General features: G+C 39.9%; 1 protein-coding gene across 1 annotated transcript in view; it reads left to right on the top strand.

Annotated features, from left to right (window-relative positions):
• The window catches only part of LIX1 (limb and CNS expressed 1), a 46,368-nt gene continuing 26,766 nt past the window's right edge, over positions 1 to 19,602 (top strand). Inside the window, exons 1-2 of the mRNA XM_079783593.1 lie at positions 1 to 200; positions 16,424 to 16,587. Coding sequence (XP_079639719.1) covers positions 119 to 200; positions 16,424 to 16,587 — 246 coding nt within the window. The 5' untranslated portion in view covers positions 1 to 118. The remainder of the gene's footprint in view (positions 201 to 16,423; positions 16,588 to 19,602) is intronic.

Raw genomic sequence — 19,602 nt, forward strand, 5'->3', positions numbered from 1 at the left:
TGTTAAAAGGGATTCTTTGGTAATCCTGTGCATCAATGAGCTGCACAAATTCAGTCCAGGACTGCAAGAATCCAGGCATGAGGACACTGTGCAGCAGGCTCACACAGGCAGACCCAAGATGGACAGAACCTTGGAATCCCTGAGACACATCATTGCCCAAGTCCTGCCTCACAGAGACCCAGCTCTAGTCTTCAAAGACTGTAAGTACTGAAGGGGGAAAAGTTTTTTTACTTTTTTTTTAGAAAATAGTCCTAAACATCTAGTCACATCCTATTTAAATATGATTTCTTCTAAATCTCTGTAGTCGTGTGCTGTGGTCTAGTGATGTTTAACTTGTTCCTGACTTCAGTCAGAAGAATGATTTCATTTCATTTCATTTCATTTCATTTCATTTCACCTACGGGGTATTAGTTGCCGGGTTATTTTGTCAGTGATACATCTTGCTAACGGCTTAGAAGTCTCTCCTAAAATCTAAGGCTCACCTAAGACTTAATGAACTTTTCCAGATGCTTTTGTAAAATAAAGCAGACTGCTACTAAGGTTAAAATTAAAAATAACTTGCATATGATAATAAAATATATACTTGCTAATCTGTTTAATCTTTAATAACATACATTAGTTATGTTAAATCAAGTATTGTGCTTGTCTGGAATTTTTTTGTTGCAAACAAAAGTTAATAAATCACCACTGAGCTCTTAAATTTTGATAACAAATTGTAACACATTAGTTAAAAGGCCAATGAAATTAGATGTCTTCCCACCTCTGCAACACCCTTCCCTTCCAAAAAATCTAAACAGCTATGGCAAAGTTATTTAAAAATCTTCTTTTAATGATTATGAAAAATAACTCAATCAAGCTTTCCAAATCTGGCAGTACTATTAAACCATTTGTCATGTAACTTTGTTTCTGGAACCAATTTGATTTCCTGCTGCTGCAAAACAGACTATCTTCCCCCTGTATCTTATCTACAGTGGGTTTCATATTACAAAGAGCTTCTGAAATAGAACTTTGCTATGGAACTGCCCAAAAGGTAAAATGCATATGGATTTTTTTTCTTCTTCTTCAATAGGTTACAGCTTTCTTCTTTGTAAATCTTGCTAAGTTTGTCTCCATCAAAACTTCAATGGTTTGGATTTTTCCTTTCTGATTGCTGAATAATGTTAGTTTCCAGATGTCCTTTTAGTTTATATTTCTCATATGTGATGAAGAAAAAGAAATGTTAGGCCATTTTATTCTATACATTTTTCTTCTTAGAAATTAAATTATAACTAATTTTCCCTTTAAGACATAAAAGATCTTTCTTTCTTCTTTCTTTCTTTCTTTCTTTCTTTCTTTCTTTCTTTCTTTCTTTCTTTCTTTCTTTCTTTCTCCTTATATTGTATTCAAACATGTGTCAATAGCTATGTTAGGACTAATAAAATCACTCCCTACCCCAGTCTAGCCTGGAGTCTATTCAGGTTTAGTATGTTTCTTTAAGTGAAAAGGGAAGGAAAGAATGTGTGTCTCATACAATAGCCCTGAATTCACCAGTGAAGGGTAAAGGGCTCTTGACCTGCCCAGAGCTTTGGATAAATTGTGTAAGACCAGGGGGTCTTATGCTGAGGGCTTGGATAGTGGAAGCAGTAAAAAGAAATACAGGGGAAATTTTTCATTGAGCTCGTTGTGAATTTAAGAAGTTTAATCTGAAATCATGGCCCACTTCTTAAGGTGAATTAACCCCCAAAATTGTTTACAGTTTAGCATAGAGAATAAAACAGAAGAAGGGTTAAAATAAAGCATACATTCTGTTCTTTCTGTCATCTAGGCCTTTGCAGGAACTCTTTTATATGGAAAGACAAAGGAATGTCCTATTGTATGTATTTCATTCATTAACATAGAACGGAAATTTGATCAGATAGCATTGCCTGCTGACCCTAGGAATGGGCTGCTACTCTGCAACTGCCTGCATTGCTTAAAAGGTGTGAATATTACTGCCCATCCTGCCCCTCAGGTGTTTCTAATCTGAAAAATGACCAAATGAAAGTGAGCCAAGTGGCAGATTTCTGCACCAGGAGTTTTTATAACATCAAAACATCTAGCCACTCACCATGCTCCTGGCATAAATGGGAACAGGCTTACTACTTTCTGGGGCAGGACATCAAAAGTCCACCTGGGCCTTTGCCATGCCTCGGCAACCTCCCGTGTGCGTGCCAGAGTTTAGCACGCGGACTCATTTTCTTTGGCACACCTGTAAGTGCTGCCACCACCCTCCTGTTTTACGCAGCCTATAGGAAGCTGCCACCAGCCTTGAATGGCAGGTTCTGAGCAGCCTCCTCCTCTTGTCCCTCCTGGCTCCTCTCCCCCCACCCTGGCCCAGGCTCTTCCTTGCAGAAGAAAAGGCTAAGCACTTAAGCACATCACTGCCAATTGCTTAAGAAAAATTGTTACCTTACTTTCCTGCAACATGAAAAACCAATCCAAGAATGTTAAAAGCCCAGCACAGTTGAACAAAGGAGCGTAAAAAAACCCACACACACTGTAAACGTGTTTTTCTAAATTTCTTTTCTATAAATGCAAAGGCAGTTTTTTCTCTTTATTCTTTAGAAACACAGAATAGAGGAGATATAAATGATCATTTTATTAATTTCTTGCCCTCAGTTGGCTTGTAGTAAATTGAATTTTCTCTGCACTTTGGTGAGGAAAAGCACCCAGAGTTTCTGGTCTGAGACCAATGCCCATGGGGATAGTTAGTCATTTAAATAAATAAAATTTGAATGCATGTCTCAGCCAAGGAGGCCTTCCAAGTGGCATTTTGCAATTCATTAAATCCCTCATTTGTTTTAGGCAAGGTGTTCATCTGGCTGTTGCTGTAATTTGTTTTCCATTTTCTTTCCTTTATGTATTTTATTCATTAACATAGAACAACATTTTTTCTCTTTTCCCTATTTTACATCTCACATGAAAAATAATGGAAAGACATTTTTAAAAGGTGGGCTCTCCATTTGAAGATTGCTCATTTAAGCTGTCTCTCACTGCTCCCCACTGCCTGAATGTCCCCGTTGTGTAACAAGAAGCACTGGGAATCGCCACACCACCAGACAGAATCTTTGCAGAGATACCAGGGCATATCTCCCTGTTGCCTTCCACTTGTGGCTTTCTGCAACATCTCATATCTTTTCGTGTCACGTGTCAAAACCAAAGATGAGCTATCGTAAACACAGCCCCTGTCAGGTCTTTTAAGAGAGTGTGTGTGAGCTTCCTATTTGTTTGCCACTGTTGGACAGTTTCTCACATGCTTTCTCAAAGGAAATCACCGCATGATTTCAAGGTGGCTGCACTGTCAGATTCTACTCTGAGTGTTAACTCTTCAAATTACAAGAACACAATATGCTTATCTGCCATCTTTGGGACCATTCTTTATTTGTGGTAATGCTAGGATGCCAAGAACTCATGAAAGACACGATACTAGGAACATGAATCCTTCACAGTAATGCACACTATTGTTGTTTATAGGTGAGGGAACTGAGGCTCATGAAGGTTAAGGTGACTTGCCCAAGGTCACACAGCTAGTAAGTGATAGAGCCAGAATTCAAATTCTATCTTCCAACTCCTCACCTTTAGTCACTGCCAGATATTGCCTCTCAGAGGTGTTAAATGACCACGTCATGGTAATATCTTCTAGGAAAACAGGTGGGATTGAAATGAACTCTTCTGGAAGTGTAGAGGGTACCCATTTAGTAGGCACATCTGAACAGTATGACAGAGAGTGAAAGGGGAAGGGCATTTTTGAGGAGCGAGAACAGCTTGTCCAAAGGCAGATCAGGCAATACAAAAACAATGCATTGGGGGAGGGGGAGGCGAGGCTGAGGCAGGTGGAGTCACCCTGGCGTGCAGGCAGTCGGGAGCCATTGGAGTTAACAGTGATCCTAGATTAGTTCTGGAAGTTTATGGCTTTCTGTTGCAGTGGGGAAAAGATTATATTGACATCTGTAGGAGGTACACTTCCTGATACTAAGTTGGGAGACAATTACAGCTTTTTCACAGCAAGAATTATTTTACCCATTCAGGCAAGATGCAAGATTTGTAAATGTTAAAAATGTAGAGAGAAACCACATTCACTGTCTGAAGGCCGAAATCAGACAAACTTTCTCAAGCAGATTGTTAAAAAGCTATCTGAGTTGTCACTGAAGCTATGAGAATGTGTTGTTTCCAGTACTGATTTATAAAGTGACATGTTAGATTTCACCAGCATGTTTCCCCAAATTGTATAATGAAAAAAATAAGATGGACCCTTTAATAAACATTGCACAATTAGAAGGAAATATCTCACATATCTGAGGTGCATTAACTCTTCCATTTGGGGAAACATTTTTCTGCATAAAAGGTCTTATTTATATCAGATAGGTGAATACTTCAAAAAGTACTTTTTTTTCCCTTTGGAAAAATTAGACCAGACTATAGAGCTATTAAAAACCTCTTAGTAATCATGAGTCTGGCTGTGTGCAATGAGAAAGAGCAAGATCCTCAAGAGTCAAGTATTTTCTCCATTTCATGCTTTTTAGTGTAGTTATCTAAACTCTATAAATTTAATGGTACATGTATGGTGTTTTTTTTTGCATTTCACAGAAAAGAATGGAGTAGGATGTAAGGGATGAAGGTGCTTGTGCAGTAAAATCTCCACACATATTGCACTGAATTCACCATGTAAAGTGTGTCTGGAAGAATATGGTTAAAAGAACCTTCACTGCTCACTAGCTCATTTTGGAAAAATGATTACATCTTAATGACAATAATTTGAACTGTGGACATCTGGTGTACTGATGCCAATTTTACTTTAAAATTTATGCTGAGATAATAACAACTATTTTTATTTGAAAATGCAGATTTCAGGTCAGATATCACTAGGATAAGCACCCTTCTCCTTTTTTCAGTAAATACACATTTGGCAGAGTTTAAATACTGAAAGTCTCAGCCCCAGAGGGAAATTTTTTTAAATGGAAAAAAAAACTAAGTGGCTTCTTGAGCACTTAATGGCCATATCTGTCCTAGTACATTTATTTCTCAATCTATAAGATTTAACAAATCAAAATAAAATGTGATTGACATTCATCCGGTGATCAAATCAGGTGCCTCTTCATGGTCTGCTGTCTCTTAACATAGGCTTTTTTTTTTAACAGTTAAGATTTGTTAGCCTGAACTCAAACTTTAACAACTTCTGAAACTCATGTGTTAAGTTACAGCCCATAATAGGATACAGCTGCCCAAGGGTGAGTTTCTAAGTTATGAATTTTCTGTTTAAATGATACGGTTTTACTGATTATGTGCTACAGATTGATTTAAGAAATGTAAGACAACTTTAGAAGCCTTTCATAAAAGAATCTTCTTTATTTAATACACGTCACAGTGAAATTTTAACCCCAAAGACTCATTTCTTTTCCTCCATGTTCAAATGCTCATGTAAGTTTAGTAGTCTAAGGTAGTTAAAACAATCTTATTTTAAAAGAAAAAGAAATAAAGAGAATCCTATTGAAAGTTTAATACTGACAAAATAGGCAGTTATTACACTCGCTGTAGTTCCCTCCATTCTCTCTCTGGTGCCCATGGAATGCTGTTTGAATTATGGTTTGGGTTTTTTCCCTGGTGCGATGATAATCAGTTGATCCCTATTTTGATCTCATCCTGTTAGGCAGCTGTGGGAACCCATCATTTAGTCACCACTCCTTTGGCGCTTATGGCCTGTACTGTGTAGTTGGTATTTCTCTCATGTGGCTCTGCACTGTGAGCTATAGCCTCACCGGCATGTTTTTGTCCACACCTAAGTTGGAAATCTCAGGAGGGCAAAGTCATAGCTTGCACTTCCATGGAACCCCCAAGGTACCTCCCATGGGACCAGTACCTAGCAGGTGCCCAACAGACCTGTTCTGATTGTTGGTTGGTTGATTTCCTCTCTCACAAATGGGGGAAGATTTTTCTTATTGTCAGGTTCTGTTCTTTATGAGGAGATAAACTGTACTGAGACCTTCTAACTCATCATCCACTGACACCTTAATCACAGCTTAATTGCATGCAGGGTTAATTTGACAGTCAGATGAGACTGGAGGGAGCATGGAGTAAGAGGGGGTTCTGAAATAAACACAGCCCTCCGGCGACTTCCCCGGAGCACTGCCTCCGGTTGGCCTTGGTAGAACAGCCTGAATCATCCCATATACCAACCACATTGGTACAGTGACTTAGGTTGCCAATCCTCATACCCTCAGGGTCTGCCCTCCCTGAACTGGGAGTGACCAAAGGCCCTGCACCATCCTCTTTTCGCCCAAACTCTGTGCCTTGAACATAAACCCTCATTAGATAGCTGTGGCAGGGTTTTGAAGAGCTTTTTTTTATAATGATTGTTCCCGGGGATGATACGTTATATGCGTAAGGCCACGTTTGCAAAGATTTGACTATTTTAACTAAACAGAACTGGTCAGCGAAGTAATGTGGTTTTTTTGCCGTTTGTTTGGTCCTTGGTTGGTAATCTAAAATCAACAGTCCTACAAAGTCTCTTAAATACAGAGCATTATCAGTGCCCAATGGAACACGAGAAGATACAGTCTTCCTGATTGATTGGTTAAATAGATTACATCAGGTTATTATTTTAGATAGCTTTTGTGATATATAAGACATCATCTTACCTATGGTGCACATATACTCCACACATGGGAACTCAAGCTTGCTGCTGAGGTTTAATTCCGGTGTACTTAATGACTTTTTGTTCTCATTTGTCTTTGCAACTCTCTCTTGCCCCTTCATATTCTCTCCCCTCTGCCTTTTTTTTTTTTTAAATCACCATGTATTTCCAAAGATATAGAAAAATAAATGTTAATTTAAATTTCTTCCCACCAAAGTTCAGCAACTTTAAATTCTAAAAATGAAAATTAAACCAAAAAGAATGATATACTTCTTGCGTATTTTGGAGAATTTGCTTAACTTTGTAAAACACTAAAGGATCATGATTCCCTTGGAAAAGTGTTCGGGGTAGAGTATGGTGACCAGAAGAGGAGAAAAGAGAAAGCCAACAATAGAAGAGACACAGCCGGCTGCTGAAGGAAGGAGCTGGGCGCTGACGGGAGCGTGCCCAAAAGACCGTTTCTCTGCTGGGAACAAGGCAGGACTCCAAGCTGTCTCAGTGCTGCTGTGTGGCTGTGACCACCTTTAGAAAGTGTCTACACAAAAGAAAAAGGGGCCCAAGTTTCCGACGCGTCGTGCCCAACATGGGAGCCGTGTCATCAAGATTCCGTTAGTGTGGCCAAAACTTGGCAAAGCCTGAGGATGGTTATAAATGATTAGACAGCTGGCTGGTGGTTCACCGCCCAGCACACAATGCAAAGGTACCCCATTTTGCAACCCATTTTGCATGAATGGCAAATTGCATCGTTCCTTTAGCTTTACCCAAATGATTTGGGGGTCCTTTTCTTGTTGTTGTTTTTTGTTTTTTTTCTCAACGAAACTAGACTATCACATTGGCAAGAACAAGTTTTACATGATTAAATTGCAAGCATAGAAAGTACTAATTAACTTTAAAATATCATCTGCTAAGGCTAATTTAATTGAAGGTTATATTACAGAACATAAATCCATCTGTTTAGAGGCAAAAAAATCAATTTGAAAATATGTTAGTCATCGAGAAAGCCTCTTAATGATGTATCCTTAAATGGTAGCCTTTTCAATTTGTCTTTAATTGTTTTTGGCAAGGTACATTTTACCCAGCTAGGATTTTTTCTCATATAAGGCATAAGGAAAATTGGTTCTTCTTTTCTGATAGATTTATAACATACTTTTATGATTCCTTTTTGCAGACAAATGACTGTCTTCCATGCAGGACTTATATTAGGTAATTGAACTGGGCAATGAACTATAATATTTCTACTTTCTTGAAGCATAAGCAGTCGTTAAACATTAAGTTAAAAGTTAGATACTTCCTGCAGTTTTTGCTAAGAGCAGGTCTATTGCCTTTAACATTCATTAGAAAATAAAAAAATTGGGATAAACATCCATATTTCCAATTTTGAGACAGGTACCATTTCATCCATTTTCTGACTATAATAAAGTTTTGACTTTACTGGTGAGTGATATCAAAAGAGCTTTCTCTTTTCGATCTCTGAACTCTCCACATATTTTGGAAATAAATTAAATAGCACAATGTATACAATTAGAGAATTCTCAGACTTACCGTCTATTTTTAGAAAGTTTAATGATATGGTTTCTAACCCAGGAACAGTCCACTTCAAAGATGTAACATGCGAGTATATAAGCAGGCCTTTTCATTTCTTCCTTCACCGTCTCTTACCACAAATAATAGCTAACACTCTGGAGCTTACTATATTAAAGCTCTCTATTCTGAGCATTTTCCATCTTGAGCCTTACAGCAACCCTGTGATGTAAGTACTGCATTTACAGACAAACCTGGAGCAGTTAGGTCGGTACCTGACACTGGATGAAACAGGAATCAAACTCAGGCATTCTGGCTCCTGAGTCCATAATTTTAACTACTAAACAAATTGCCTGCCTGTTGATAAAAGGTGGAGAGACAAGATGTGGTATGAATTTTATTGTGTTTGAAGCAGTGCCTTTATTTGAGGACTCTTCTGTGACATATTCCATAATCCATGGGGCATTTGCATCCACTGCATTTGCAGAATTCCCATATGAAAACATCGATCACGTGTCCCTACTGGCATCTCCATTGTGTCCAGTCTGTGAAAATGGCAAGCGCTGTATTTTTAGGATAAAAGCCCTCCGAGTGCCAGTTATTGATTTCCTTCTCCGATGTGCTCTGTGCTCTTTCCAGGAAGCAAGACTCTCTTGCTTGCTTCACCTCCTCCACACAAAAGACTTTTTTTTTTTGCCCAAGCTCCTCCCTGAGAAACGTGCTTCTGGGGATAACCCAGATGCAAAGAGCAACCACGCATTCTCTCTAAGTGTCTGGGTCCTTCCTCTTCATGGATGGAACCACCACAGGCAGCATGCCATGTTAGCAAGGGGAAAAAGGCATTCTCTGCTCCGGTGTTTCTCTCCCTCTTGGGTATAGCTGGGACCCCAGGACAATGGGGTTGGTTTTCAATCATTAAAAGGAGCTAAGTCCCCTTACCCGTCTCTTATTAAGTCATCCTCCCTTCCTCATGGCACCCTTTCCCATCACCCCCTTATACAATTCCTCAGCGGAGGCAGTAGTGGTTTCCTTACTCTTTTTGTCAAAGACCACCCTCTCTCCTCTGGGAGCACAGTTCCTCTTCTCCTATCCTGGTCTCCATCTCATGTCTCTGAGGTGGCTCAGAGTAGGCCCCCGCTTTCATGCAGGTTTTTCCTGACCTTTTCAGCCGGAATTCATCTACATTTTTCATTCCGTCGATTTAATTATTGTGTCATCAATTTTTAAGTTTTAAATATCACTTTAAAATCAATCTCTGTTCTATATTGTAGCACTTTAACGTTTTGTTCACTAATTATATTGTGAATATATTATGTGGGCACTGTAAGACAAGAGTACTCATCATCCCCCATTCAGGGTTTTCCTAAGCCCTACTTATTACTGAAGGTAAAGCCCCACCTGTCAAGCGACTAGCTATCACTTGTCTCCTCTGACCAGGCTTCATCCTTCTGCACATACTCCACCACCTCCAGCTGAGGAATGGCTGCTACCACCATAGCCATGCTGTGTGGGCACCGTGCTGGTTTATACATGAAACCTGCCATTCCAGAAGGAAGTGCTGATCTCTCCACAAATCATAGTGACTTCACTTACCTTCTATACGTTCATTCAGTTGCACTCAAACTGTTCGGGTATGTGGAATTTTCTTAGATTCCAAATGAATTTAAGAACTGCTTCTCGATGAATAGCCCTGTGCTGGATACCAAGGAAGCTCCAGAGAAGAATGAACCAGAGTCCCTGGCCTCTAGACTCTCACAGTCTGCTGTGAGTTGATTTCCAGAAAACTGCTCTACAGGGTGAACTATCACAAGGTGTTTCATTCTTCTGGCCAAGTCTGATTTGATAGATTTAGCCTTTGCTGAAGCTGATGGAGGATTCCTGCTAGAGTGAGTCAAAGGGTGGATGGTGAAGGGGTTAACATCGCTGGATATCTTCATTGGTCAAATGTCTCCTGTGAATCCCTCAGTGCTGAACTTTATAATAAAAAAGAAAGCTTGAGGAAGGGGAAAATGAAAACATCATTTATGAGAGACTTGCTTGGGGATCTAATTACCACTCTGAAAAATCTGTCATGAAGAAATTTCAAAACACAGTGAAAAAGAAAATAGCCACACAAAATAGTCTATAAACTGCAAATTGTCTTGGCGTCAGTACACAAAATATTTAAAACTGCCAAAGAGATTTATCTTAGTCAGCTCGGGCTGATGTAACAAAATGCCATAGTCTGGGCAGCTTAAGCAAAAGAAATTTATTTCTCACAGTTCTTAAGGCTAGGAACTTCAAATTTCTGAAAGCTTTGGTACTTAGTGAGAACCCTCTTACTGGCTTGCAGATGATGGCTGGGAGAGGAAGCTCTGGTGTTTTATTCACAAAAAGGAACTGGATTTTTATGCTATTACTAGAGGCCCGATGCACAAAATTTGTGCAAGGGGCTCGGCCCTCGCAGCCTGGGCCGCAAGGTCACCCGGACGGTCGTTCTGCTGTTTGGTCTAATTAGCATATTAGCTTTTTATTATATAGGATTCTTAGAATAACGACATTTTCCTTTATTGTCCATTGAGACAAAGTAGAAACTTTTCAAAAAGAACTTTACTAAGCTTTGGGAGAAATAATGCCTGACCAAAAATGATGTGTTCCAGACTATAGCTTCCTGGCCCTGAGGTAGAGGGCACCATCACACAGACTTGACCTTGACTTTAGCTAATGCCCCTCTGTTAACAGCCGCCTCAGTCTTTTGTCATTTCCTCTTGTTTCTCTTGTGGTCTCTCTTTTAGCCATCTTTCCTTGAAAGAAGGTACTCTAATGGGATGCTTAGTCACAGCCCCCTCTGAGCACATAATCAGTGGGTGTATTTATACCATTGCTTTAAACCAGAGCCAAGTGCTGGCTGAAGATTGGTCATCAGGATACCTGTCCACTGCTCATTCAATGTGACAGTGCCAAGCTGGAAACATGTCATATCACTTGTATAAAAAAATGTTAGCTTTTGCTTCCTTTGACTTTGTAAGAACAAATGTCAGAAAAATAGCCCCTGGGAAAAGCTAAGTGAAGTGATTTTTATGAAGAGCCTCCTATGCCTCCCCTACCAACAGCCTCACAAATGCAGCATATTTTCCATTCCTCTGACAACATTCAAATACTCAGCTAACATTTTTTTTTATGCTCCTACTATGTTCCAGACATTGTGGGGGAAAGGATGTAATTCTTCCTCTGTAGAGAACTGTCTCTTTATACATGAAAGCAACTTAAATTCCATCATAATTAGGGAGTGTCTCAGGATAAACAAAGAGTATATATTACACACTCAGGCAAGAACTAGGTTTAAAATCCCAGGTCTAAAATTGAGTAGCTGTGTGATTGTACCCTGAGCATCTTGAACTTCATATCTATAAGTTGTGGATGATAAAAAACCTGTTTGCGGGGAACATTGTAAGGATTGAATGAGAAAATGCACGGTGCCTGGCGTATAATGGGTACATGGTAAGGGAGGTGAGAATAACGATGTCTTCCTACAGCAGGACTTGTCAAACTTCAACGTGCATCGGTTTGCCTGACAATCTTGTTAAGAAAGCAGATTCTGATTCAGTGGGCCTGTGTGTGACCAGAGATCCTGCATTTCTAACAAGTTCCCAAGTGATATCCAGGGTGTTTCTCAGAGGACTGCAGTTTCTGCAGCAAAGAATTAGAGACTTTTTTTGGTTTTGGTTTTATTTCTTAGGAGTTAATGCTGGGGGCGAATCTTAAAAAAAAAAAAAAAAAAAAAATGAGTAGTGCCAGTAAAGAAGACAACAGACAGTGGAAAGAGGGCACTCCAAGGAGAGAATGGAAATACGGGTCTTTCCAGTAACATAAGAAGCATGGGAGTGTGGAAGCCTGGAAGGTCACTTGAAGAGAGAAGTTTGGAATGAGAAAGAATATCAAGACATAAGGTTTTCCATGCCTTGCCAAGGAGTTATTTATCCTGTAGGTAATGAGGGACTCACGGAAGGATTTAAGAAGCTGTGAGTGATTTGATCAGCTATGAGATTCAGAAAGATTTTCCTGGAAACAATTACAGGATGGGTTGGATGGGAGGATGATTGGAATCAGAAGGGTATTGTGATATACTTGGTGAGCTATGAGCCAATGCAGCAAAGGCAGTATTAACTGAGAAGAAGTGGGGACTATGGAAGATGTCAGGATATGGAATTGACAAATCTGGAGCATTTATTAGTTAGAGAGAGAGGAAATGAAGGTTTCTGCCAGGTTTCTGATTTAGGTGACATCACACTCTAAGTAATTCAGGAGAAAGAGAAGAGTTGATGGAAAAGAAAATAGCTGAGTTTGGGAATATGTTGAATCTGTGCAACATACAAATGGAAGTATTTATTAACAAAGCTGGAGTTACAAGAGAATGTTTGGGAACTGTCAGTGCACATTATGGTTGATAAAGTTATGGAGGTAGGTTCTGTCATTGGAGAAGAACAGCAGAGAGAAGTAAAAAAACAAAACAAGGATAAGATTGTCATGCAAATCAACATGAGGGGTGGGCAGAAGGAGAGAAACCCACTAGACAGACAGAAGAAATGATCAAGAGGACTACAATTAGAAAAGCCTAGGGATAGGAGATTGTCTAGAAGAAATTGATTAGTTGTGTCAAATGCAGTTAGAAGTCAAGTAAATAAGGACTGAAAATTAGGAACGGGTGATATTTGCCAGAGTAGTTTCAGTGGAATAAAATAGAGGAAAGCCAGATTGTAGTAGGTTAAAAATGAATGGAAAATAAGAAAACATAGATTATAACATATTTTTCTAGCAGTTTGACTGTAATGGGAAAATTTTAATAATTAGTAGCCAGAAATAGACCCAACATTGAATGTTTCATTTGATTGATTAATTAATTCATTCATTCATTCATCATCTTAAGCATACTTATGGCAGCTGAGAAGGAGGGCATAAAGAAAAAAACATCTAAAAAATAGGTCAAGAAAATGACTACTATAAAATGCCCAGGAGAAGCAGCACAAATTCATTTGAGACTTGAGGAATTAAGGTGGAAGTGGGCACCTGTGAAGATGAGCCACTCCAGATGTAGGCTTGGAGATCACATGCTTGATAGCCCAAGTTTGTTCTGTAATGTGAAGGCAGGATCATTGCGGAGCAATGAAGGTGCAACTGCAGTTCTCTAAACTGTGGGGGGCCTATTCTCAAACTTGGGTGGTTTTCTTTAGCAGTACTTGACCCTCTGCTCATATTTTCTTTGATATTGTCCATGAACCTTGTTGTTGCTACTTCAAAAAAATAGAGGAGCATGTTTTTCATAAATAGAGTATCCTCTGATATTAGAATCTTTGGAATTCCAAATAGCAAGCTGGACTTCTTCCCTCTGCACTCCATTCATATGGTTTTGCAGTCGTCCAGAGGAGATAGAAATAGGAAGATGGATTGTGTGTGTGCATGGACATATGTTGCACTCTTCAGAGGTGCTGACATACATAAAAGCATCAAAGAAATCTTCCAAGGTTGCAGAATGAAAAATGTGAAATCTGCTACTTTTATTCATGCAGAAGTTTTATTGAGTACATACCTTCAAACTCTTTAATTCACATAGCTCTATGTGCCAAACTTCCTGTGTTCATTTCACGTAAATAATCATGAGTCTTCAACTTCCTACTCTAGTTCTCAGCTAAACATCATTCAACAATGAACTTACTTAAAATAGTGGTTAATATGCTTTGTTGACTATCAGAGCAACAGGGTACGGGCTTTGGTTTTAGGCTTCAATCTTTAAGACATCTCTGCTGAATTCTGGAGGTCAAATGCAAGTAGAAACACAAATCAACCAGTTCAAAATCCGTGTGTGTGTGTGTGTGTGTGTGTGTGTGTGTGTGTGTGTGTGTGTGTGTATTTTGGCAGGAGGGGGGAGATGGAAGGGAAGGAAAGGGGTGAGCAGAAGAAATACAATTTAGAAAATAAAAGTTCTAAATCTATTTTGAATTACATTAACTGGTAGAAAATATTATTTCAAATATTTTTGAACAAATGGAAAAGCTCTGTAGTGACCAATATCACTTTGACCACTTCAACTTGTATTTTATATTTAAATTCAATTATCCCCTCTAGTAGTCTTCCATTTTCCCATTTTCTTTACAAACCACTTCTTAAAAGCTAAACACTGCACAATATAGCTCAATAAAGCTGGAAAGAAAACTAAACACTGCAGTTTTTAAATATACACATGATTTCAATTCCTTAGATGTCTCCATAATTTGCCTGGACTACATACTGTTAAACTGATCTGTGATCTAGGGATGAGGTAAAGGAGTCAGGTGCTCTAGAAACAGTTTAAAAGGGGATTGTGCAATGTTTTTGCCTCCAGGTCAATGTGACTCTCCTGACTCCCTCAAAAATATCAACGCCCAGCATTTTGAAGTACATCCAGGAAATTCCAGAGAATGTCAAAGGGCATATAGACCCTATGTTACACAAAAAATGCTTTAAAGAACAAAAGTATTATTAATTATTTTTTAAATTCTCACCCAAGGATATTTTCCCCCAATGATTTCTAGAGAGAGTGAAAGAGAGGGAGGAGGTGGGGGAGAAGAGGGAGAGGGTAAGGGAGAGGGATAAAGAGAGAGAAAGACAGATAGAGAGAGGGAGAGAGACATTGATGTGAGAGAGACACATTGATTAGTTGCCTCCTGCATGCACTCCTACCAGGGCTGGGGAACCTGCAATGGACTTAGGTGCCCTTGCTGGGAATCGAACCCTCAGCCCTTCTCAGGCCAATGATCTAACCACTGAGCAAAGCTGGCCAGGGCAAAACAAAAAATTATTTAATCTAGAACTTAAGGAAATCAAAAGTTGTTTGTATCAGTATATTTTCATATGCAAGTGAGAGACACCAGTTCAAAATGTTTTAAGGAAAAAGCAGACGTATTGATGCAGGAGCTCAAAGCCTGCTGTCAGGACTTAGTCTTTCTTTCTCCATCTATTGGTTCTGCCCTTCTCTGTTGGTTTTTCTTGTCAACTTGATTTCTCTTTACTTGGGCAGCACCACACTTAGCTCCTATCTATCACCCTAGCAACCCTAGAGAAAAAAAGAAGAATCTAGTCTTCCAACATTTCCAACAAAATTCCTGGACTTATTGGTGGTAGATGATGTGGCTTTGGTCAAATTCCCACCCTCAGCCCTGGAGAAGACATGGTTGAAGGAAAAGTAGTTGTTTAAGGAAAACCTTTGCTATTTCCACAGAGAGAGGAATGAATCAAATGGCAGGCAGGTAAAAACAACAGACGCCTACACTGCCTTCAAGTTATGTGGTGGGCTCTCATGTGGATAAGGGGATAAGCTTCTAGGAGGCCCCAGAAATGAACTTTACAGGGAAGCAGATTTCAGCTCAGTCCCAAAAGGACCCTTTCACAGTCAGAGCCATTAGCAGTTGAAATAGGCTGCCGCAAGGTGTGCCAAGGACCAGGTCTCTGCACGTGTTCAGGCACAGGCATCTGTCAGTAGTGTTGAGCAGGGAATGCCTGCATTAGGCAGAGCTTTGCCTGCATGACCTGTAAGTTCTACAATTCTATTATCCTTGTTAATTTCCACAATTCAATTTGCAGTACAGGATAAACAAACCAACCTAATTTGATCTGGAAATTCTGCAGGCTATCACAGGTCATTTAATCTAAAACACATGGCTCCAGCCATTACTATGTTTTCTGAAGTCATCTAACAGACGTGGTCCTTAACAAGGTCTCCATGTTATTAGTTTCACTTATGGCTTTTTCCAGCCTCCTTGCTTATTACACAATTGCCTTTCATTCTTAAGATTGGGTGGAGAGAAGCATGAAAGACTTTTCTTCTTTCTGCCTTTTTTCCTCTTAAACCTTATAATAGGCGAGTCCCAGTTAAAATTACATTGCTTACATCTTTACCTTCAAATTTGGCTTTCACTTTGCAGGTTTAAGAATCTATAAGAAATGGGAGCAGGGGCCCTGGGTAATTATAGGTCTGGACAAAGTTTATTAAGGCAAATTTTCAAAGAAGAAAGACTGAGATGTTTAAATTTGATATTAAATTGTAAAGATAATTTAAGATACTGCAGTGTTGTTAGAATTAGAGCACCAAGCCACTTGACCCATACTCATGAAGAAATAAACACCTTTGTGTTAAATAGTATTTGTTTCTTTCACAACTAAAAGCACCCCACAAATAAAATTTTGTTTTGCCAGAGTATGACCATTCTGAACAACTGGAATTTTTCTTGTCTTTTTCAGTGAACGTTGTGTCAATGTTGCAGGAATTTTGGGAAAGCAAGCAGCAGCAGAGGGCTGCGTTCCCCAGTGAAGGTGTGGTGGTGTATGAGTCGCTGCCATCTCCTGGGCCTCCCTTTGTGAGTTATGTGACCCTTCCAGGGGGAAGCTGTTTCGGCAACTTTCAGGTAAGAAGCAACCATATGTTGGTCAGTGAAAGTTAAAATAGAGTAAGCCCTTTAATAAAATGGTAACATTATAAGTTTTCTTGGTTGCAATGAAAAAAGTTGTGTCATATTCCATTACATATATATGAATAAATTGGTCAGATATTTTAATTTTTTTAACTGGAAATATTTTACATTAGGGTGTCCCCTAATAATTCTTTGTGGAAAGTGAATTTTACAGCATTTTATTTGCCTGGTAGTTGCTGCATTTTTCCCAGAAAATATTTTGGAATATACCTTAAAGAACAAAGGAACTTGGGTAAAGTCCTTCCATCATGACCCTTCCACCAGTAGATAGTCTCCACTTTCCTGAATTTTGTAATCAAGTACTAATCAATCTACTACATGCCAAAGCATGAACCAACAGCAAAGATTAAGATTTACAGGGCTGGGCTTAGGCCCTTGTGCTAAGTTCAAATTCTACATCTAAATAACTGTTAACCTTTGAGAGATTGATTTAACTCCTTGATCTCCTCAACTTTGAGATGAGGAGTACCCACAGGATTCATCAGGAGTCATGAGATATACATGCAATTTGTTTATTTAGTACTAGAGGCCCGGTGCATGAAAATTCATGCTCTGGAGGGGGAGTCCCTCAGCCCGGCCTGCCTCCTCTCACAGTCTGGGAGCCCTCAGGGGCGGGAGGCAACCCGGCGATCAGGGGAAGGTGACATCCCCATCACACCTCTGCTGCTGCCACTGCCGGCAGCACAAGCCTCGGCCAGCCCTGGTTACCTGAGCCTTGGGTGGCCCTGGGCAGCTGGGCAGCTGCCATCCAAGGCTTGCCCGCGCCTCAGGCCAGCCCTGGGCAGCTAGGAGGCTGAGGGGACTGGGGGACTCCGGAGGCAGACGTGCAGAGCGGCCAGACCCACCTGGGGGCAGGCCCGGCCATGCTGTGTGCCTGCCGCCCCAGCGGGGCTGAGGGAACTGGGTGCTGCCATCTTGTGACTGTGGGCGCCGCCATCTTTGAAAGTGTGGCAGTCAATTAGCATATTCCCTCCTTATTGGCTGTGGGCGCCACCATCTTTGTGAGTACATGATAGTCAATTAGCATATCCCCTCTTTATTAGATGGGTTTCCAACAATTGTTTTGATAATTATTATAAAGATTTCAGGTGGTTAAATCTTTATGATGTTTATGAGGGGTGTAAATGATGATTAATTTCTAGTTGTACACCTACTCACGCAAAACATTGGCCTAATCAACATTTGGTTATCAAGTGTGTGTAACAAATACTCATTGAGTGACTAGGAAGCATCCAGCATCAGGCCAAGTAATGAGGATATGGTTCACACTTTGAGGGAATCAATGTACAAAATATTATAGTAACTACATAGAATTGTATTTGAGGGTCAATAAAAGCATAAAGGAAGGAACTTCTTAGTTTACCAGTCACCTTTATAAGTGCCTTTTTAGTACAGTAAACTATCTCTCAATTTGCAATAACTGGTAAAATGCCTTATTTATAGTTTGTGGAAAATGTGAAACTCATGAACGTTTAAGTTTCCCTCTTACCTTTGACAAGCAGGAAGCCCAGAGTCAAATTTTCAGTGTGTCTCTTGGTAGTGTAAGTCTACAGAACTTAATGTCATGTAATACTCAATATTATTTATATTTCTACCTCTAGTCTTCCTTTGAACTTAGTATGTCTCACTTACTTATTTTATCCTATTACCATGTATCTGTTTTATGTTATTTTACATATTTTGTGGAGTGATGGGAGAATATAGTTTAAATAAATAGACCCACAAACCTGACGCCTAGGGGAAGCCAAAGAAGGGTTCACGAGGTATGCAATCATAGGCCGCGATCTGCAGTTGAGGGTGTCTTTGCCAGTAGGTAAAGGAGAGATGACATCCTTAGCACAGAGGATGGTGAATGCAAACACATGGAACAACAAAAACCACAAGCACTTTCAGAATTTTGGGAGTTTCCCTGTGTCTGTGGCAGGGAAGTGGTGGGAGATGATGGTCAGATACCCATATCAAACCATAAGGGATCTTCATGCTTTGTAAAGGACAACAGGTTTTATTCTATATAAAATCAACACCACTCAAGGATTCTGAGCAGGAGAATGGTATATTCAAATGTGTTTCAGAAAGTATTCTGACAGTAGTAAGAGGTAATTTTAAGGCTAACTTAAAAACTGCTGACCCAGCTAGTCAGTGAGGTCCTGCCTTCTACCTTGAGCAATGGCCACCAGTGGATTTTGACCTCTGACCAATGAAAGTGAATTGCCTGATAAGAATGATTTGAAAGTGGGTCTAGAAGCCTCAGAATAGAGCTTGATGTAACCTCAGCCACTTAGAGAAGAATGATGGGTAGGGAAGGGGGAAGAAAGGCAGCCACTGCAGAAGGGATTCCCTAACCCATGTGACCTTGCAGTACCATCATCCAAGGTTCTAAGGTGAAGCCTGCCCACAGTAAAGTAAGTAATAGTCAAGTAATAGTCTCCCATCATACTTCCCGCTACAGGGGAGACCTCCTTGGGAAACAGACCTACTCACCACAGAGCAGGCTTTTGAGAGCCACCTAAACAAATCTATTTCTTTGTCCATGAATGTCAGTGGACTAAAGATCACCAAACATTTGAGGAAAGCTAAAAGCATAAGAGAAAAGTTCAAGGCAAGCAAACAAAAGAACAGAAATAATTCAAGTAGTGAAGGACATAAGAGAGTATCACAATGAGTATCCTCAAAAAATTGTGAGAGGATATTTATCCCTAAAATATCCTAGATAATAAAAGGCTAATATGCAAATTGTCCCCTCGAGAGTTCGATCACTCGCTATGATGTGCGCTGACCACCAGGGGGCAGCGCGGAACAAAGGAAAGAAGGCCCTGGGCAGCAGCCGGAAGGCCCCAATCAGCCCTGATTGCTGGCCAGGCCTAGGGACCCTACCCATGTACAAATTTCAGGCACTGGGCCTGTAGTCTATGATAAAAGGAGTAAGTAGGGAAGAGGAAATTTAAAATA

The sequence above is a fragment of the Cnephaeus nilssonii genome (genome assembly GCF_951640355.1).
Source record: "Cnephaeus nilssonii genome assembly, chromosome: 2".
Lineage (NCBI taxonomy): Eukaryota > Metazoa > Chordata > Mammalia > Chiroptera > Vespertilionidae > Cnephaeus > Cnephaeus nilssonii.